At 57.7% G+C, this 21,254-nt stretch overlaps 1 protein-coding gene across 2 annotated transcripts; it reads left to right on the top strand.

Moving 5' to 3' along the window:
* The first annotated feature begins 390 nt into the window (after positions 1 to 390).
* On the top strand, positions 391 to 20,686 carry HIC2 (HIC ZBTB transcriptional repressor 2). Of its 2 annotated transcripts, XM_075534120.1 has the most exons (3): positions 391 to 499; positions 17,006 to 17,103; positions 17,641 to 20,686. In XM_075534120.1, exons 2-3 carry the CDS (start codon positions 17,078 to 17,080, stop codon positions 19,448 to 19,450), a joined length of 1,836 nt encoding a protein of 611 aa, XP_075390235.1. In that variant the 5' UTR covers positions 391 to 499; positions 17,006 to 17,077; the 3' UTR covers positions 19,451 to 20,686. The 2 variants fall into 2 exon arrangements, with proteins under 2 accessions (XP_075390235.1, XP_075390236.1); XM_075534121.1 differs by lacking the exon at positions 391 to 499 and having other exon boundaries at positions 12,502 to 17,103.
* The last annotated feature ends 568 nt before the right edge of the window (positions 20,687 to 21,254 follow it).

Below are 21,254 nucleotides of genomic sequence, written 5' to 3'. Positions count from 1 at the left end.
GTGTCAGTCCGGCGTCTAGGGGCTGGGAGTGGGTCTCTGGGGGACCCGGCTCTCCGTCCGAAGGAGCGTACGGACCGCGAGTTTTGGGGGCGAGCGAGTTCTGGTGTCGCCGCGCACCCGAGGTCCGGGTTCCGGTGGACGCTAGGGGTTAGGGGTTCCGCGCTCCTCGGGCGCGCCCCTCCCCCACGGCCAGGTCCCCTCTGCCGCCCCGCCCAGCGCGCGGACCCTCGAGGCCCCGCCCCCGCCCCGCCCACCAGGCCCCGCCCCGCCGCGCGCCCATTCAGATGTGGGTCAGCGGCGAGCGGGCGGCGCCGACGTCACAAGCTGCCAAGATGGCGCCGGGCGGGCGGCTGTGAGCGGCGCTCAGGCGCGCTGGGCGGGGAGCCGGGCCGGCGGCGGGTGGACGGGGCGGGCGCGAGGCGCGGGCGGCGCCGAAGACGGGGAGCCGCGGGCAGTGCCGGCTGCCGGCGGGCGGAGCGCCGCCGCCGACGCACACGAGGTGAGGCGCGCGGGGCTCCGGCGAGCGGGCGCGCCCCGGGGCAGAGGGGCGTGGGCGGGCGCGCGCCGCGGGCCCGCGCGTGGGCGCGCGCGTCCGCCGGTCCGGGGGCGCACGCGGCTCCTCTTGTCCCCGCCCGGCTTTGTGGCCCCGCGGCTCGACGGAACCGGGACCACAAAGCCTCGGACTTGGACGCGGATGCCTGGCGCTGGCGGGCGAGCGGCGCGGCCCCTTTGTGCCTTTTCAGGAGCGCTCTAGTCCGAGCGGTGTCGGGCGAGCGGCGCTGCCTGACAGGCGGGCGGGCGCCCATTATACCCGCGGGCTGCGCCCCGGCCGCCCCTCGCGGGGGCACTCGGCGGACTCCGGGCCGCGGCCCTGCACCGCCCGCTGCCCCCTCCCCGTGCGCCCCTCTGGCAGGGTCCGCCCTCAGAGGCCTGCAGCACCGCTCCCAGAGGGCCAGGCCCTGTGGCTGGTGGGCGCGCTGCCCTGCCCCCAGATCTCCCGTAGGCAGCCGCTGGCAGGAAGAGAGATGTGCTTGGGGGAGGGGACCGGCTGGCAGGGGGAGGGGGCCGAAAGGCCCCGGACTGTCACTCTGTTTATCTTCTAAGATGGGTCGTCTTCACCCAGGCTGGGGATGAGGGGGAGGGCAGCGACTTATAGAGGGGAGGGGACGCCACCCGATAGTGCAGTGCCCGCGGCGGCTCCACCCTGGGCAGCTTGGGGCAGGGGGCCGGGTGGTCAGGGACGTCTTGAAGTTCTTTATCTGTGTCTTTGATCCGTGCCCACTGCCCAAGTGCCCTCTTTTGAGGACTTGAAGCACATCTGGAAAGCGAGGTTCCCCTCTCCCCACCCCATCGGGAGGGGTGTGACTCTGGGAGCCCACCTCTCTGTCATCTGGGGTGGGGGGTGGGGGGCAAGCCCTTAACCCTAGGAATCCTGTGGGGTGAATTGTTGACTGATGTTAGATTGCTGCCCCTGGGTGGTGAGGAGCTGACAGGTAGTTGGGGTGGGGGTTGAATTTTGAAGCTGAACTTGGTTGCTGCTCCCCAGGACCCCTGTCCCCCCACCCCCAGATAAGAGAGCGGTTTATTGGCTTGTGATCCTATCTGCCAGAGTCCAAATTCAGCAGACCCTCACGCTCCTGGGCCCATGTGACCCTCCTGTAGTCCTGGCTGTAGGAGTGTGTGAGCTTAAAGCCTGGTGAGTAGGGTTGCTGGAGTGGTCTGGGGGTGGGGGGGTGAGCCAGATGGGCTGGCCTCCGCCTTGGCCCCGAGAGACAAAGCTGAGCAGTGAGATGGGAGGAGGCTGACACTCGCTGCACAGAGTCCCTGGCCCAGCAGCAGTTCCACAGCCTGGGTCCCCTCCTGCCTTCAGTGACCCTCCAGGTCCAGTGCCATTGAGCAATTATGAAACTCTGGGGCCCTTGGTGTACCTTGGTGTACCCAGAGAAGCTCCCCACCTGCCTGCAGGCCCTGATGGCTTTCCCTTTGGCCCCTGGCTTCCTGCTGGCAGGTTTCAGGGTGTTGCCAATACGTCTTTGCCAGCCGTCTGCCTTGGGGGCTGTCCTGTGGGTCTGCCCGCTTGCTTGCCCAACAGCTCGCCCTGCAGTATTTTCCTGCCAGCTGTTGGGACTTGTAGATTAGTCACTCGACTTTTACAAGCAATTCCTGAAAAGTAAAATCCCCCTCTGGTGCTGGCCGAGGCTGAGGAGTGAGAAGTGGGCAGCCTGAGGCAGCCTGGCTCTAATTAAAGCAAAGCAACCCCCTCACACACACACAGACACACACCCAGATGATTGCCACAATTGCTGGAAGGAGTTGAGGCCTCGCCAGTGGGGCAGTGGCCATTTGGAGCAGAGGGCAGAACCTGCTCTGGGCGCAGGTCTGCGTGGCCCCGTGCCCCAGCCTGGCCAGCATCCCAGCCTTCTCCACGAGCTGAGGTCCTGGCTTAATCCTTGCCGAGTGTTTTCTTTCCATAGATCGGATTTCTCATTTGTTAATAAGCACGGCCTCCCCAGCCACTTGAAGTCAGCTGTTGTGGCCGCAGGAGCCACGGGGCTTTGCGTGTGTTACTGAGCTGAAGGCCTGCTGCCTTCATTGGGGGGGGGTAGGGGGGTGGCTTTCGTATTGTCTGCCAGGCTCAGACCTGGTGGGGGTGGTGCCAGTGGCGGGTGTATGTGCGACACCACTACCCACAACACGCCACTGCAGTGCAGACCATGCCTCTTCCTGTTAAGACCCAGCAGATCTGCCCCTAGCAGATTTTAAGGTGGTTGAGTAGGTTTGAACTGCTGACCTTTGGGTTAGTGGCCCTACAATACTTGACCCATTACCTTTGAGGAGGTCCCCGCACGCAAGGGTTGTGCGAATCAGAGTCTAGTTATCACAGAGGGAGCTGACTACTGAGTGTTTCTCCCTCCAAGTGGCTTGTGGGATTGAACTGCCGACATTTTGGTTAGCTGCCCAACACGCAAGCGCAGTCTCTGCCACCAAGGCCCCTGTGTGAGACAGCTGGGGCCTTGACTCCGCAGCCAGGCCTGGAGAAGGGTTTTGCCCAGAAGTGGAGGCAGGAATAAAGTTCAGTTTACCCAGGGGGCCTGGCGACTCTGCTTTTTCACTAGGCCTCGTGGCCTGGAGCAGTCTGCCCCACCCTACGTAGTCTTGCCCACGGGAGCTAGCCTGCCCTGATCACCCCAGGGGGTGGGGGCGGGGCGCTCCTCCCCCTGGGCTGGTCTGGCCTGCTTTCACCATCCCTGAGATAACAAGTCAGGCCCCTCCCCAAGGGCTCCTTGGAGACCCTGGCCCTGCCATTCGCCCTCTGAGCTCAGTGCTGGGAGCAGGGCAGACACTTCAACCCCGGAGAGCGTACCTGGCAGGACAGACCCTCCAACAGTCTTGTGAGATGAATGTGGATGGGGAGGGGACCTCTTGAGCTCAGGGTTTAGCTGGGGAATGAGAGGCTGAGGCTGTGGGAAGGTGGGTTGGGGGCCCTCCGGAGCTCAGGGCTTGGGCAAAGCCCCTAGGAGCCACCGCAAGGGAGCTTCTTTCCCAGCTTCTGTGTTCCAGCCGGGCTCCACTCGCATCAGCTGGCCAATGTGGTTTGCCTCTCCAGTGGTCCCACAGTCCAACCTCTCTCACTGGGAAGTGAAGTGAGTGGCCAGGCCAACCAGAAAGAAATTGGCCTGACTGGAGGCGGGGGGGGGGGGGGGGGGCTAGGGTGAGAGCCATGGGTTTGGGGTCCCTTCAGCCACCTCACAAGGTGGCAGAAGAGGTTTGCAGCCCCTGGTTCCAGTGGAGGGTCTCGTTTGTTGCCAAGCATGCTGGGACCTTACCCTAAATGTTAGAGACTGGTTGGTGGTGGTGGGCGCCTGCAGAGGGATTACCCGGAAGCAGCAAAGCCGGCGTTGGGGTGGTATCTGAGGGATGTGGTGCTGCTTTCTGGGGAGGGGGGCCAGGGTGGGCTGTGAGCACCCATCATCTATCGGGTTTTTCATATCGGCAGTCACTGGGTGGGGGCATGTGGCCTGGAGGTCAGAACGGCAAGGTGGAGCCTCAATCAGCATTCAACGGGCCACTTCCACTGAGGTGTGGCGCACAGTAGGTGCTTGTTTCTTGCTTTTGAGTGAGTGGAGGAGGTGGAAGTAGCTGAGCCAGAAAAGCACCCCCTGCTCCTTCCTGTGTGTCTCTCTCCCCCCCCCACACCCGACTTAAGGGCAAGCAGCTGTCCCAAGTTAGCTCCTACAATGAAAGAGAAGGCAGAAGTAGCTGGGGGCTTGGTGGCCCCTCTCCATGTGGACTCAGTAGGTCCAGGCCAACGCCTAGCTCAGCCGGAACCTGTGGACTCAGCCCAGGTGCCCAAGCAACCCTCAGCTGTGGCAGCTGCCCTAGTGTGCTGCCCAGGAGGGGCACAGAGGTCCTCAGGTGTTGATCAGTCTGTGGGCCCAGCAGGGGCTGCAGCTGCCCCGTGTTCAGACCAGCTGGCTATCAGTGCTGGGCATGGGGTGCCCATTTTCCCCAGGAGAAGCAGTGGGAGGCACTGAGGGGCCGCAGCTAGGAGCCCCCTGGGGCACAGCAGGCTTCGTTAGCCCTGAGGCCTGGCTGCAGGAGGCTCTGGGTGCATTCCTAAGGCAGAATTGGTCACTGGCCAGGCCTGCTTTAGTGAGCTTGGGCTCCTAGTGGCTTCCTGACAAGCCTGTGTGGCCACAGCTGAGGGATGATGACTCGGCAGTTGGAGGAGGGGGCCTCTGGGACCCATGCCCCTTCTCTTTGGCCTCAGGTTCCCTTGGAGAGGGAAGGGCTGGCTTCCTCAGACTTGGCTCGGCATGGATAAGACCTGGGACCTGTCCTGGGAAGGCCTCTTCTAGGTGGGTCTGGTGTGTGGTGCTGCCACTTTTACAGGCCTGTGTCTACCCTTAGGTGGGTAGCTTTGTGCTCTTGGACACTGGCCAGGACCCTAGCGGTGCCCTGGGCTGGTAGGGTCCTTTTTGGATTCTGTGTCTGCTCTTAATGACCTCACTGCCCATCCCTGTGTTTTGGGTGCTGATGGCTTCTGTCAGTGGGTGCTCATTCCAGAGAGATTTGCTGAACTCACCTTTTGGGGGTCTGTTCTCCAGCCCGGTGTTGAAGAGCAGATGGAGGTGGGAAGCCTTCCCAGCTGCAGGCAAGGCCACACAGCCCTTTGAGGCCCCTGGTGTGGTGCCAGCAGGTGCTACGCTCAGCTCTATGTGCCACGCTGCTTGCATGGGGGGCGGGTTCCGGTGGTGGAGCTAGGGCCAGGACTGGGGCGGGGACCGTGCACCCCTGGCTGCTGCAGCGTGGACCTGGAGCTGTTTCCAAAGGCCCACATTCCTTGCATGTGCTGACGCTGATAAGGACTGGCCTGGTTGCCTCGGACAGAAGGGGACTTTGACTTCACACCCCTGGCCGTAGTGCGCACCTCCTGCTAGCACCCTCCCTCCCCCACCTCGCCCACTGACCACTCTATCCAGGCAGGATCATCTCCCATTTCTGGGTGGGGTGTGTGGGGGGTTCTGTGAGTAGGGCTACAGCCAAATATCCCCTGATTCCCTATGAGCCCCTGCAAACGGAATGAAATGCCTGAGTTCTACATCATTCCCCATGCCCTCTTCAGCCTAGCATTTTGTTTTCAAGGCTCCTCCAAGGCTCCTCTCTCCCGGGTCCAATTGTGTTGTGTTGTATGCCTGATTTTTTTGCTTTGCTTTGTTTGGTTGGTTTTGTTTTTGAACCGTAGGATTTTTCATGGACTTGTTTTTGAAAGTAGATTCCCAGGTCTTTCTTGCTGGTCTATCTTAGTCTGGAAACTCCACTGAAACCTATTCTTCAGCCTCCTGTTGACAACATACATGCTGCCATCAGTCGATGGCAGTGGCTGTGTATGAAGTGTGCTGGCCAGGACTTGGGGGCTAGGGGGGTTCCTGGCACGGAGGATGAGAGAATTCCATCAACAGCCCACCAGTGCCCTCAGCATGCCTCCTTTGAGCTGGGACCTGGCCTGCAGCTTCATTTTGACTGGGAAGCCCAGCTGACATCATGGGGTGATTCACTTGTGGGGAATGTCACCAACTGGGAAAACGGCTCAAACACCAGTGTTTTTCAGGGAAGCCGTTGGCCCGCCTTGCTGCCCCTGGTCAGATTGAGGTTTCAAGTGGGAATTCGAGCTTTGGAAATCTTGTCTCTTCTGGATTGTTCTGATAAAAGCACTGTTAGGATGTTGGCATCTGTGGGCTCTGGGGGAGGGCCGGGGGTGGTATAGGTGTAGTATATGTGAGGAGCCCTGGTGGTGGTAGTGGTTACGCCTTGGGCTACATTTGTATAGTTGGCCTGTCATCGAAACCATCAGCGCTCTGAGGGAGAAAGACTGGGCTTTTTATGCCTGTAAACAGTTCTAGTCTCAGAAACCCACAGGGAGTCGCTGTGAGTCAGCATTGACTCGTTGGCAGTGCATAGTGGAATGTGATGGCTTTGGGAAGAACTCATGAAGTCAAAACCAAACCCGCTGCAGTGGATTCTGACTCGGCGACCAACCTGGGCAGAGCAGAACTGCTCCCTAGGCTTTCTAAGGCTGCACATCTTTACAGGGAGCACACCAGCCTCCTTGCTCTACCTCAGCTGGGTGGCTGGTGGTTTTGAACCACTGACTTGTGGTTACCAGCCCACAAGGACTCCGTTCATGAACTTCAAGAACTCGAGTTGATGCCAACTCATAGCGACCCTAGGACAGCGGAGAACTGCCCTTGTGAGTTTGCGAGGCTGTAGCTCTTTAAACCAAAGCTAAACTCATCGCCCTAGAGTCATTGCTGACTCATAGACTATAAACTCTTCATGATAGTAGAAAGCCCCATTTTCAGCTTGGGGAGCCTCCAGCTGGTGGTTTTGAACTGCTAACTGCGGTTAGGAGCCCAGTTCATAACCACTATGATACCAGGACTCCTTTCATGGACTTCATTCAGTATTTTCTGGATGACCACTCCCCTATAGTACAAAGTCCTGCCCGGGTCTGGGTGCCAGGCAGAGCAGTGGACTTCAGCTTAACAATATAGCGGGAGGAATCGGCTGCCAGGGTTTTGGATTCTACATTGCCGCTCACTTTGGAGACACTTCCACGTGTGCGCTTTGGGGGCGTTATCAGCTAAGAGCAGCTGCGTTATCTGAAAGCTTACTGGAATACCCTCCATGCCCCCTACCCAGCAGAAACGAGAGCGCCCCGCTCCCCTCTCAGCCCAGTGTGAAGGTGGTTTACAAAAGTCTAAAATGCTGCCACTCTTAGTACAGGTTTGTTTGCTTGTTTGTTTTCCCTCTTTGGAAACATTTTTATTTTCCTTAGAAAATGTCATGCATGCTAACTTGAAATGGGCTTATGATCGCTACTCTACAGCAGCAAACAATTTTTAAGCGTGGGTTTTGAAATAGAGTAGCAGCAATGTCTCACTTCTGTGGGCGTGCCTATTGTTTTGTATACACTCAGAACATCTGCCGGTGCAACCATTTTTACATGGCTCGTCCTGTGAATCCTAATGGCAGCTTAGTTAAGTGTTGTGCTGCTAACCACAAGGTCAGCAGTTCGAATCCATCAGCTGCTCCCTGAGAGGGAGACAGGACTTTCTGCTCTTGTAAAGAGTTAGTCTCAGAACTCACAGGGGCAGTTCCATCCTACAGTAGAGGGTACCTACGAGTCGACATGGACTTAGTGGCAGTGAATTTGACTTCGAGTAGGTGTTCCCTCTGAGGGAGAAAGATGAAGCTGTCTGCTCCTGGACAGATTGACAGCCTTGGAAACCTAAATGGAGCGGTGCTGCTCAGTCCTGCGGGCTTGCTATGAGTCAGAATGGGAATGACGGCAGCAGGTTCGGTTTGAAGTGCCCGACAAACCAGGAGTGGGCCCTGCATTTTACCCCTGGACCCTCACCACCACCACGGACTTGATCTCTCTCCATGTGGCTGTCATCTGCTCACCTGGCAAGCAGTGAGTGCCTGCCTGCCTGCCTGGCATCCTCCTGGGGACCCTGGGCCTGTTGGCTGTTCTGGAGGAGCCCAGACAGTGGGGGAGGGGGAGGGGTGCCCCATCAGCTAGGAGCAGTGGCCACAAGGTGGGCTGGGCCACCCTGGGAAGCGGAAGTGACTGCAGGCATCCACAGTGGCTTTTAGTAGGGAGTGGAGTGGGTCTGAGGAAGCTATTGGGACAGGGCAAGGGCCTGGAGGGGAGTTAGGACTTTTTCCCCAGGAGCTACTCTGCAGTGTGGAGGACTCAGCATCCGAGTACTTACCAAAGAGTTGAGGGCTTGAGCCCACCTTCCTTTCCAAGGGAAAAAGATAAAGGCATTTTAGTCCCGGAAAGATGAACATCTTGGAAACCCTAGGGAGCAGTTTATTTTCCTAGGTCTCATAGGAGTCCTGGCAGTTTAGTGGTTATGTGTTGGGACTGCTGACTGCAAGTTCATTTTGAAACCACCCGCTGCTCTGAGGGGCAAAGACTGGGTTTTCTACCCTGATAAGGAGTGAGGGCCTGAGAAACCCTGTCCTACAGGATGACTGAGTCAGCATAGACTCAGTGGCAGAGGGTTTGTTTTTTGAGTTTATAGGGTCATTATGAGTGGAATCCACCCTCTGGCAGCAGGACTGAGTTTGGGATTTAGCTTTAGCTCTGCCCTCTTTCCCTGCCCCAGGAGAGCCTAGGGTTCCCCTCTGGGTCCCTCAGGAGTGGACCCTCTGGACTTTTAGGACAGCAGAGTTTTCTGGCTGGTCTCCCACGGGACAACCCTCATTCACGTGTCAAGGAGCTCTCTTGAGAGCCCTGAGCAGAGTGTGCTGCCCAGAAAGACAGTGCAGGTCCCACCTGCCTGCTTCCGGAAGGCAGCGGTGACCCTCTTGTCATTCAGGTCCAGCTTAGCAGATGGGAGGTGACACTGGGCTGTTTTACAAAGATACAGACGCCCTTGTTTCATTTCCTCCCTGGACGCCCCTGTGCATCTTCCTGCCAGAGCCTCTGCATGGCCAGATTGAGCATGCGGGCCTCTTCTCGAGTTTCCTCACCAGGGATGCTGAGTGGCGAGGAGTCTTCTCAGGGGCCAACATTACTGTGCTTTTTTTCTGGTGTGTGCTTGGGGTGTGGGGGTGATGCACAGGGTTGCTAACTTACAAGGTCAGCAGTTTGAAACCACCAGCTACTCGGAGGGAGAAAGATGAGGCTTTCTACTCTTGTTTTGTTTTTTGGCTTTCTACTCTTGTAAAGAGTTAAAATCTCAGAACCCCACGGGCTGTTCTGTAGTGTTGCTCTGAGTCGGAATTGACTTGAAGGCAGTGGATATCGCTTGGTCTGGCTGTTGGTCATTCGTGCCTGTTATCACCTAGGGTGACTGAGGTCACTCCGGCCCTCATGGGTCCCCTGCTGGTGGAGCGCATTTAGATGTTTTTCTGGTGTTTGTTACTTTGCTGCCTTGTTAGTAGCTAGCCCCCTGACTGGGAGTTTTGTCTCCTCAGTCTGCAGGGACCCTTCCCCTCCTGCCCTGTCTTGGGCCCTCTCTTTCCAGAGTGCCTGCCAGAGGCTGGCCAGCAGCTGCACATGCCGTGGCACAACAGAAGGAAACACCGCCCAGCCCTGTGCCATCCTCACCATTGTCCCTGTGCTTGAGCCCTTTGTTGTGTCTGTCTTTTTCATCGTGAGCACATGAAGCTAGCTGCTCACAATCAGCTTTCCAGGCTTCTCTAGCTGGGGCCTGGTGACTGAGGCCCTCTTCCCAAGGGGGCAGTTAGGGCAGATTGACATTCCTTCCCCACCTGTCCTGCCAAGGTGCTGTGGCTCATTCAGGGACTGTTTCCCTTCTACCTGAACTGGGTCTCCTGGCTTCTTTTAGCCTAGATGGCACACCTCCTTCCCTTCTGTCCAAAGGGCTCTCAGCTGCTCTTCCTTGGAAAGGACTCCTCTTTGGTGAGGTGGTGCCTTTTGCTTTCTGGTCATTGAAATGTTTTCTCTGGCGAATAGATGACTGCTTCAAGTTTATGATTATTCGAGTGTCTACTTGGTATAAGGAGTCCCTGGGCGGCTCAAATGATTTAGCCTTCAGCTATTAAACGGATGGTTGCCCCTTTGGGCCCTGGTGACAGAGGGTCAGCAGTTTGAAGCCACCAGGCACTCTGTAGGAGAGAGACTTTCTATTGCTGGAAAGAGCTACAGGCTTGGAAACTCACAGGGGAAGTTCTGCCCTGTCCGGTGGAGTTTCTGTGAGTCGGCATGGCAGTGAGCCTGACTTTTTTTTTTTTTAAGAGGTGTCTCAGTGATAGGTCCAGCCTTTGACTTCCCGGACTGAGTCTCCAGCCATGGAGGGTTTTCCTCTGGCACACCTGAGCGCCATACGACAGAGTCCGCCGCTTGGTTGGCAACTGATGAACGCTTGTTTGGTCCAAGAATTTGTCAGCGGTTAAGTTGGCTTTATCTGTTGCTGTTTGTTTTTTTACTAGGCTGGTTTCAGAGTCCTGGTGGCACAACAGATTGTAAGCGTTGGGCCTGGAGCTACACTGCTGACATGGTTCAAACCCAGCCGCTGCTCAGTGGGAGAAAGATGAGGCTGTCTGCTCCTGGAAAAAGTGACAGCCTCGGACACCCCTGGAGCAGGCTCATTCTGTCACTCTAGTCAGAATTGTCTGGGTGACAGTGAGCTTCCACCTGGATGGAAGGAGCACTGACAGCATAGTGGGTGGGGCATTAAGCCCCTGATCCCAGGGGAGGCGAGGCGGTTCAAACCCACCCACCACAGAGTCCATAGGAAAAAGGGGAAACTGCTCCCGCAGAGATAGACAGTGTCAGAAGATGCAGGGAGCGGGTCTGCTCTGCCCTGCCGGGTCGCTGTCAGTTGAAATCCATCCACAGTGGTGAGTGTGGCCGGGGTGGGGTTGGTGTAGGTGCCCACAGCTGTGGAGTCTCCCCTGTGACCCCAAGATTGGTGTGTTGTGCTTCCATTTTCCCCTGACTTAAGTCTTAACTGATTCCCTCGTGATTTCTTGCCTGACTCATTGGTTGTTTATTTAGTGCACTGTTGAATTTCCTTATGTTGGTAAGGTTTCCCCCACCGCTGTTCATAATGTCTAAGTTGGTAGTAGTGTCTTTTGTAGGCTCTCACGCTTTTCAAGTGCATCGAGACGTCCATCGTGTCAGCACGGGGGTGGCCCTCCTGGAGAATATCTTACTGGCCCTGGAGTTGCAGCGTGTGCATGGTGCTGTTGTAGGCCTGCCGAGTGGTTTCCCATGTCGTCCAGGACCTCTGTTAACCATCCATTATTATTGGAAGCAGTGTTTTGAAGTTTGCCTTTCAATTCCATGCTTGCTTTTCATATTTTGTAGCTGTGAGGTTAGGCACATGTATATTTACAGTGAGGTTTTCTTGGTGGCTAGCCTTTTTATCACAACCTATGTGTCCACCTTTGTCTGACAACAGCTTTTGGCTTACTGTCTATATTGTCTGATATTAAAACAGCAAACCCAGGTTCTTTTTGGTTACTATTTTCAGGAGATACCCCCCCCCATCTTCTTTTACTTTTAAAGTACCGTATATACTCGAGTGTAAGCCGACCCGAATATCAGCCAAGGCACCTAATTTTACCATAAAAACTGCACCAAAAATGTGCTGAAAAACTCAAATTATACACGAATATATATGATGTTTGTGTTCTTAGCCCCAAGATGTGTTTCTTGTAGACAGTGTATAGTTGGAATGTGATTAAGAAAAACCAAACGATTTAAAAAACAAACTCTTCTGCCAATCTCTGCCCTTTTTGATTGAAGCATTTACCCTATCCACAATCACAGTTATTGCTGATAAGGAAGCAATGACTTAGGCCATTTTATGATTTGATGTTTATGTATCTTATACCTTCTTTAAGGAACCCTGGTGGCCCAGTGGGCTGCGTACTGAGCCATTAGCCAGACGGTCAGCAGTTTGAACCCACCAGTTGCATCATCTGAGAAGGATGGCGCTGCCCGCTTCTGTAAAGAGAAACTCAGGGTGGGGGGAGAGGAGGCAGTTCTACTCTGTCTTACAGGGTTGCTCTAAGTCGGAATTGCCCTGATGGCAGTGAGTTGTGAGTTTTGAATGTTATACCTGTACTTCCTCTCATGCTGCCTTGAAGCCACCAGCAGCCCTACAAGGGAAAGGTAAGGCTGTCTGCTCCTGTAAAGACTGACCAGTCAGAATCCTACGGAACCTTTCTCCTCCACCCTTGGGGGTCATCTACTCACCCAAAGGTTGATAGTTTGAAACCCACCCAGAGGGGCCACAGAGGACAGGGCTGGTGGTCTGCATCCCAGAGGTCACAGCTGTGATGACTTGGAGGGGGGGTGACCCCACTCTGGACATGAGGGGTTAGGGATGGCAGGTTTCCTTTGCTTTGTGCTATTGGGGGGCCGGCTTCCCCTGCCCCTCCCCCACGCTGGTCTCATTGTTTGGGGCCAGGGTGATGAAGCAGTGTGGGGGTGGGTTGGGGGGACGGGTTAGAGCCAAGCAGGGGTTCTGTCTTTACCATCACCATCCTGAACAATTAAGTCCCGGACTTTTCCAGTGCCTGCCAGCCTCATCCTGGCCACGCTCTGCCTACCCCAGAGGTAGGGTGGTGAGCGGCTGGGCGGTTGCCCTGCTGGTGCATTCTGGGGTGGTGGAGCCACTTGCAGCTCTGTTTTCTTGCTCTAAAAAGCCTTTTGTTGTGATTTGCGTGAAGGCTTACCACTTGGACCAGCAGTCTCCCTCCCTGTTAACCACTCAGACACATTTTGCCTCCTCATGTCCCCTCAGTGCACCCTCCCTCATCCCACTTCCTCCTTGGGTTTCCGGTTTCCATTGCTCCTCCTCACCTCACCCTCTGTTCTCAGGTGGTTGATGATTCTTAAGAGTGCTGCCTTTCTGGTAAATTGCCCGTGTCTGGATGGATTCTCTAGAGCAGTGATTCTCAACCTTCCTAATGCCCCCGACCCTTCAATAGTTGACTCCCAACCATAAAATTATTTTTGTTGCTACTTCATAACTGTCATTTTGCTACTGTGATGAATTGGGCAACCTCTGTGAAACAGTTGTTCAACCTCCAAAGGGGTCACGACCCACAGGTTGAGAGCCCCTGCTCTTAACTTTTCCAAGCTGTGGCACAGGTAAGACACTTGCTGCCTGAGCACTGATGGGATTTTCTGGATCGCAAGCCCAGGGGTTTTGAACGAGATGCATGCTCAGTGCTGGGAGGCCCCATGTGGAAAGGTCCACAGGAAACCCAATGCCACCAGGTTCCCACGGGCTGGAGTCTAGGCTGGGGAAGGTTGGGGCTAGGTCAGTGCCCTTCCAACCTGTTTCAGAGGGGCCCTGCATCTCCTAAGTGCGCCCAAGCAGTTGTTGAGTAGCGGCTCTGGCAGAGGGCGGGGTGCCTGGCATCCTCAGGCTGGTAGGAAGAGCGCCAGGAACCGCTGGCCAGCATCCAGCTCCGGGCTAGATTACATGGCTTGGCATGCCTGGAGAATGGGCCCCACCTACTACCAGCCATGCCCGGAGGGACAGGATGCCGGGGTGACGGAGGGCACAGGGGTGCACCCTGGCAGCAGCTGCCTCCCGAGCAGTGGGGCGGGGGAGCCAGCCTGATCCAGCACCCTCCTTGTGCCCTTGAGGTTGGGGTTCTGGTACCCACTGTGAACAGATGGCAGAGGTAGGCACAGAGCCCCCGCAGACAGGCCCACTGTACATTAACAGCCTCTAGGGCCTTGTGTGTGGGGCAATGGGCGTTCATCTCTGGCCTCTCTGTCTGCCAAGGGAAGGTCACTTGATTTTATCTTCAAGGCCAGGGATACTTGTGGGGACAGCTCCGTATGTTCATGTGGTCACAGTGGTGACCTTGATGTTGGGGTGTGGGGTGAGAATATATGGAGAGGGATCCCCAGTGAAGCTGAAAGGGGGGTGCTGGGCTCGGGTGCCCTAGGTGTCTAGGCTGTTCTGTCCCTCCTTGCCTCCTGGCCCCCACCCACCTTCAGGACCGAGTAGAGACAATGCTTGGGGGTGACTATCCTCACAGCCCCAACCTTCTTGTGCTGATGGGGTGGAGTGACTATCTCAGACTGGTCAGACCCCTGGTCTGCCAGATGGGCCCTGGGCAGTGCGCCCAGCTTCAGTCTGTGCCTTGTGGCAGGAGGTCTGGTGGGAGATGGTGAAGGAAAGGCATCTCCAGACCACTCCACAGGTCTGGCTCTCTGCACGCCTGGGGCTGGTGTGCCCATGTGGGTGGGGACCACACCCTCTGAGGGTTCTGGCTAAGGCAAGGCCTTGGCACCGGGGATCACATCCTGAGCAGTCCGGGCCGAGCAGGAGCGCTGCGGTTTGTTGGGGGTGCTGCCTGTCATGGAGGCCGTGGTCACCTCTACCTGTGTCCCATGGCACCAATAGTAGCTGACCCCCGTAGAGCCCCCCCACTATGCCTCAGCAGCTTACCTTCTCGGGCCCATCAGGTGGGGAAACGGGCCATTCTGCACCCTTGGGTGGTCCAGAGCTGGAAACTGGCTGCCTGCAGTCAAAGGGACACACCATTGCTAGGTCCTAATTCTGACCCTCCTGCCTGCATGGCAACACACTCACTCAAACTCACCCAACCGCCCAGCCCAGCTTACCTTGCCCTTGGCGGGTGGTCCCTTATAAAGGCTTGGCTATGGTATGCATGGACTGAGTGTTCCCCAGGGCTCCCCTCCTCCCCCCAGGACACAGGAGATTGACAGTATAGCTGCTGGGTACTCTGGATGGTCCGAGGAACACCAACTGGGCTCACCAGCACTTCAGTGCTTACTTATTTGGGTCATAGTTGGCCCATTTTTTTCCCCACGGTGCTTCTGGGTGGGCTCCAACCTCACACTGCTTGGGAGCAGCCAAGCTAGGCACTGAGGCTGCTGCCCCACACAGACCCAACACATGTAAAACAAGCCAGATGAGAGCCCATGACTGCAGGTGATCTGAGTCAGCAGCCTTCCCTGTAGACAGGAGTGGGACGGCTCCAGAACGTGTATGAGGCTGGTGGTCTTTATGGAATCAGGCTTCTACACCTTTCTTTCTCCCCCCAAAGCGGTGGGTGGGTTTGAAGTGCTGAATTTTCGGTCAACAGCCCAATGTCTCACCTACTGTCCAAAAGCCAAACTCACCGCCATCCAGCTGATACTGACTCTCAGAGTGACTCTAGGACCAGGTAGGGCTGCCCCTGTGGTATCTGAGGCTGCAACGTGTGCGGGAGTAGAAAGCCTCGACTTTCTCTGAGGAGTGACTGCCGCTTTCAGACTACTGGCCTTGCGTGTAGTTGCCACCTGAGCTCCTAGCAACCCACTGAAGTGCCCACTCATTGTTAGCTGGTGGTGCTTGGGGCTGGAGGAGGGGCCCTGCTTTAGGGCTTTTGTTTTTTGCTTGAAATACAATTTACATACTGTGATCTGCCTGGCTCAGAAAGCACCTCCCTTGAAAGCCTCCACCTTTACCTATACTCCTGTCCTCAGAGGGCTGTCCCTCTATTGAGGGCGTTGCCTGTTCTGGAATTCTGTGGTTTTTAGGGCCATAAATGTCCTTCAGACCAGATTAGAAACATAAAGGAGTGATGATGTTTCTCCCAACTTTACCACCCCCACCCCCCAGGTGGCCTGCTTTAGCTGGGGCTGGTGGGGTGGTGAGTGAAGTGTTGGCGCTGCTCCTTGAGGCTGTCAAGATTCGCAGCCACCCGTATCCTAGGGAGCAGCTCTGCTCTGTCCTGTGGGATTAAAATGACTGGGCATCAACTCAGTGGCAGAGGGGTGAGTTTGGGTATGGTGCCCGCCCCTACGATGGCTTCTCTTCCTCCCCCCCCACCCTCATGGTTGTTGGAGCCTGGTCACCGTGTAGATAGACTTGCTGGGCTAGGGGTCGTGCTGAAAGCAAAGGGGGGCCTTCAGCCCGCCTGCTCTGCTCAAGCACTGACTGGGTCAGTTGCCGTACTGTGGCTGGACTTGCGCTCCCTGAAAAGCTAGGAACCAGGGGTCCAACCTGGGAGCAATGCCTGTCCCCAATGGCCAGCGTAGCCTGGGCCAACTGACCCACTGCCCCAGCTTTTGGGCGTAGCAGAGCTGGCATGTCAACAGCGGCAGGCCCAGACAGGCATGCGGGCCTTGGCACCGACTGGCACGTGGCCTCGGCTTGCTTCCAGGGGTTGCTGGGTGCCAGGAGCCTCGCCAGGTGCTGTCCTCATTTTAGGAGGTTCTGGACTCCTGCCCCTGTGCCTGGGGCAGAGGCGGTAGGGAGGGCATTAAGCTGCCAGCTTCATGAGCCAAGTCCTGGTTGTGCTTCACCACCCCAGGCAGTGGCATGTACAGGTCCCGGTCCTGGACCTGGTAATGGGCTGGGGGTGGGGGCCCTCCTGTGAAGGCATGGTGGTGGCCCTGTCTGTCTGCAGATTGTCTTTCACCCCTCCTTTGTCCCTGGGAGGGTGGGCTGGAGACTTTGTTCCTCTTGGGTGAGGGCTGGAGGCCTGTCTCTTTAAAGATGGACACTCCACCACTGAACGGGCAGGTCTAGTTTACCTGCTTTCCTGGTTGTTGGTGGGGTCTTAGCTGCCCCCAGCCCCAACCACGCCCACCCCTGGGAGACAGAGCCTGCCTGACCAGGCTCAGGCTCCCAGCCATGGGCCTGGGCGCACCCGGGTCTGGTCACATTCCTGAGGGACCTGCTAGGCCTCCCTGGCCCTGAGGGCCAGGTGGGGGAAGGGCAGGGGAAGGTGAAGGTAGAAGCAGGCCTGCACTGGCCCCTTCCACTCACTGTCCTTTGGTGTGGGTTGAATGAACCAGAAGCTCAGCTCGACCCTGGGGGCCAGGGAGTGGGGCAGGATTCTTGTCAGCACACTGGCTGAGGTCCCTCTGGGGTTCCCCAAATCTTGAGAGGAGGGTGAGGGTGGAATCAGGGACTGTCTGCCCTGCCCAATTGTCCCCTGTGAGACATGTGGAGTTGACTGTCCTGCTTTTCGTCCCCAGGTGACCAGGCATTGATGCCCCCCCAGGGAGGCCGAGCCCAAAAGGAGGCCACCCCCGCTGGCTGCTGCTCACATGGTTTCTGGGCCCCTGGCACTCCGGTAGGCCTGAGAGGAGGGGGTGGGTACAACACAGCCTGGGCTGAACTGGTTCTTAGCTCCAGGCAGGCCCTGGAGCACACCTTGGAAGGAGGGCTGCTGGCTCCGAATGAGGGGCTCTTCCTATTGTCAGATTAGCTTGTCCCCAAGTGTCTGAGCTGCCAGTCCTCAGTGCTCTGCTGGGGGTGGGGATAGCGGGGAGCGGGGCTATTCCCACAGGTTGCACCAACCAGCCCCACAGGCTGCCCTCCAGAAGCAGAGGGTGTCTGTACCAACCTGCCTGCTGGAGGTTAGCTGACTGAGGATCCCAGAGCCCAAGGGCTGCCTTGGCCAGGCCAGCCTTCCCGCCACCCCCTAGGAGGCTGAGTGTTACCTTTGGGCCTACCCTCTGACTCCCAACTCAGCATCTGCATGATCTGCCTCAGTTGCCGTCCAGCCTTCTTTCTCCCTGGGGGCAAATGGGCCTTCCCTGCCTGCAGCCTCTGCCCTCGCATCCTGCCAGCCTAACTAACCAGTGCCTACCTGTTCTCTGCCCGGCAGGTGGTGCGCGTGGGGAGGGCGCGGGGACATGGGGCCCGACATGGAGCTGCCCAGCCACTCGAAGCAGCTCCTTCTGCAGCTGAACCAGCAGAGGGCCAAGGGCTTCCTGTGTGACGTCGTCATCATGGTGGAGAACTCCATCTTCCGTGCCCACAAGAATGTGCTGGCAGCCAGCAGCATCTACTTCAAATCCCTGGTACTGCACGACAACCTCATCAACCTGGACACAGACATGGTCAGCTCAGCCGTCTTCCAGCAGATCCTCGACTTCATCTACACCGGCAAGCTGCTGCCTGGCGACCAGCCCGCTGAGCCCAACTTCAGCACGCTCCTCACTGCTGCCAGCTACCTCCAGCTCCCGGAGTTGGCCGCCCTCTGCCGCCGCCGCCTCAAGCGGGCCGGCAAGCCATTCGGTGCCTCACGTGTAGTGGCTGCCAGCATAGGGCGGTCCCCCCGCAGCCAGCGTCTGCCCACCACCTCTGTCATCCAGGTCCACTACCCAGGGCAGGGAGATGGGCACCAAGGGGCCCCTGCACCCCAGGAGCTCCCCCAGCCCAAAGGCTCAGACGATGAGCTCTTCCTTAGAGGCGCCAGCCAAGAGGTCCCACACGCCCTGGGCCACGTTCTCTGTCCTGCCGGTGGGGAGGCTGGCTTGGGCGGCTGCAGCAGCACCAACGGCAGCAGCGGGGGCTATGAGCAGGAGCTGGGCCTGGATCTGTCCAAGAAGAGCCCCCCGCTGCCCCCTGCCACACCTGGCCCCCACCTCCCCACCGAAGACCAGGCCCAGTTAAGTGACAGCCAGCACAGCTCGCCCCCTGCAGTCCCCATCCCACCTACTGCCAACAGTGCCTCTTACACTGAGCTGGGGGGTGCACCCGAGGAGCCCATGGATCTTGAGGGGGCCGAGGACACCTCCCTGAGCCGGCTAGAGGGACCCAGCGGGCAGCCTCGGAAGAGCCTGCGGCACTCAGCCCGCAAGAAGGAATGGAACAAGAAGGAGCCCGCCGCCACCGTGGAGCCGAGGGAGGGCGGGCCCCCAGACGCCTGCCCGGCCCAAGACAGCGAGGCCCCTGAGGACAGGGTTCCTAACGGCATCCTGAGCGGCAGGGGCGGCCCCAGCGGGCCCTACGGGGAGCCCCTCCCCTGCAAGGAGGAGGAAGAGAATGGCAAGGACGGGAGTGAGGACAGCGGGCACAGCGGCAGCGAGGCGGGCAGCGGCCCCTCGGGCTCCCACTACCTGTACCGGCCCGAGGGCTATGAGACGGTGTCCTACGGGGACAACTTGTACGTGTGCATTCCCTGTGCCAAGGGCTTCCCCAGCTCAGAGCAGCTCAACGCCCACGTGGAGACACACACGGAGGAGGAGCTCTTCATCAAGGAGGAGGGAGCCTACGAGACCGGCAGCGGGGGCGCCGAGGAGGAAGCCGAGGATTTGTCGGCGCCCAGCACTGCTTACACGGCCGAGCCGCGGCCCTTCAAGTGCTCCGTGTGCGAGAAGAGCTACAAGGATCCGGCCACGCTGCGGCAGCACGAGAAGACGCACTGGCTGACGCGGCCCTTCCCCTGCAACATCTGCGGCAAGATGTTCACGCAGCGCGGCACCATGACGCGCCACATGCGCAGCCACCTGGGCTTGAAGCCCTTCGCCTGCGACGAGTGCGGCATGCGCTTCACTCGCCAGTACCGCCTGACGGAGCACATGCGCGTGCACTCGGGCGAGAAGCCCTACGAGTGCCAGCTCTGCGGGGGCAAGTTCACGCAGCAGCGCAACCTCATCAGCCACCTGCGCATGCACACCTCCCCGTCCTAGAAGCCAAAGACCCATCCCCCGCCAGCACGGGCACCCAAATGAGCCACGCACCAGGAAGCCAGCAGGAGGTGGGGGCGGGGCGGGCACCCAGTGGGGCTCCTGGCCCTGACGTGCCGCTCCCCCTCTCCCCCTCCCCCCAAGAGCTTTAACAGACAGTGTCTATACCAAGGGAAGCAAAGAAGAGATTTGATGGGACCACGCCCAGCGAGTCTGTCTACCTCGCCTTCTCCCGGTCCGCTGTGGCCTGGCAGCCCCTCTCCCCCACCCAGTGTCCCACCTGGTAAAGGGCTGTGTGCTGAGGGTACCTGTGGCTGGGTGGTGGCAGGGCTGGGACCCTGGCCCAGGGAGCAGGTGCCCAAGGGAGAGGTGCCCTCTCCCCAGAGCCAGGGGTACCCTACCTATTGGCCCTGGGACAGTCAGGGTGACCCGCCTACCTCTACAACTGAAGACCCCGCTGGGGCCGGGTTACTTTTTTCCTACTGAGCTGTTTGTCCCCTCCCTGTACTCATTTTGTTGTTGTGTTTCTGTTTTGTTTTTCTTTTGAAAACAAAAAACAGGGTTGCTCCCGTCTCCTAGACCCCCAGGATGGAACCTGGGTCTGCAGCTGGAATGTAATGGGGGTCAGCCCTCTTCTGTACCCCTTTTCTGCTGCAGAGCAGACCTGGGAGCACCTCCCACCCACCCCCCACAGGCCCAAGAAAGCCCTCTGGCCCAAAGGCTTTGCCAGAGCCGGCAGGGAGAGCCATTGCTTTCCCTGTAGTTTCCAAGGAGGCTTCTTTGTTTATAGGTACTTGTTTTATTTTTATTATGAGAAAAACCAGTGTAACATTTATGTGAGTGTTTGAACTGGAAGGTCAGGGGTTAAGTGGGCAGGGTGGGTGTGGGTAGGCAGAACTTGGTACAGAGTCCTTGGGACTCTTTCTTCCCTCTCCCCACCCCCGAAGTTTTAAATTTTTTCCGTGTGTGTGTGTGTGTGTGTGTGTGTGTGTGTGTGTGTGTGTGTGTGTGGCGAGTATGGACATGTTCCGCTTCTCTTTCTCAGTACCAAGGTGGAGCCCTCCGGCCATTTGCTACCTCTTGACTTTTCTAGAACGATACTTGGGTGACTGACAGCGATGTTGTCGTGCCCTCTGGTCAGGGAGAGCCCAGGACTGGCCAAAGCCATTGGTCTCAGTGGGGGAGATTTCTAGGTGCTCAGCCATGCCCACCTTGTGGGTGCTGCTGCTTCTGTGGGGTGGGGGTAGGGTGGGAGGTATCCCCTCCATGAGTGTAGTGGGGAGCGGGAGGGCAGGCAGCCCCTTAAGAGCTTGAGCAGGGATGTAGGGGGTGGGTACTTTGACCAAAGCGATATGTAGACCCAAGAGGGGCAGGGAGGCCCATCAGGCTCCTTCCACAGACCGGAAGATGCCCCCTGGCCGATCAGTTCTGGGGGGGGGGGGCACATCTTTGTCCCCCAAAGTTGTCCTTGAGTTTCTTGGCCAGAATTGTGGGCCCTATAATCATCTTTCCTTTTTCATAGCCCCCCCCCCCCCCCCACTTTCTGTTGGAAGTGTAAAGAACCCTGATTGTAAGGCATTGGATTAGAAGCCACCCACCCTGCTGCCTGCTGCCTCTTTCCGGTGAGGATTCACAGCTTCAGAAACCATGGGACAGTTCTACTCTGCCCTACAAGGTCACTGGACATCTATCTGAGCCAATAGACAGCATTGGGTATAGACTAGGGTGTTTTACGTTTAGACCAAAAAACTCCAGGTACTCCTCCCCCTTCTCCACCCTTCAAGACAGCTTCCAGCTGAAAGGAAAC

The sequence above is a fragment of the Tenrec ecaudatus genome, chromosome 16, assembly GCF_050624435.1.
Source record: "Tenrec ecaudatus isolate mTenEca1 chromosome 16, mTenEca1.hap1, whole genome shotgun sequence".
Taxonomy (NCBI): domain Eukaryota; kingdom Metazoa; phylum Chordata; class Mammalia; order Afrosoricida; family Tenrecidae; genus Tenrec; species Tenrec ecaudatus.
The sequence above is the reverse complement of the archived record's forward strand: the minus strand, read 5'-3'. Positions and strand labels throughout refer to the sequence as shown.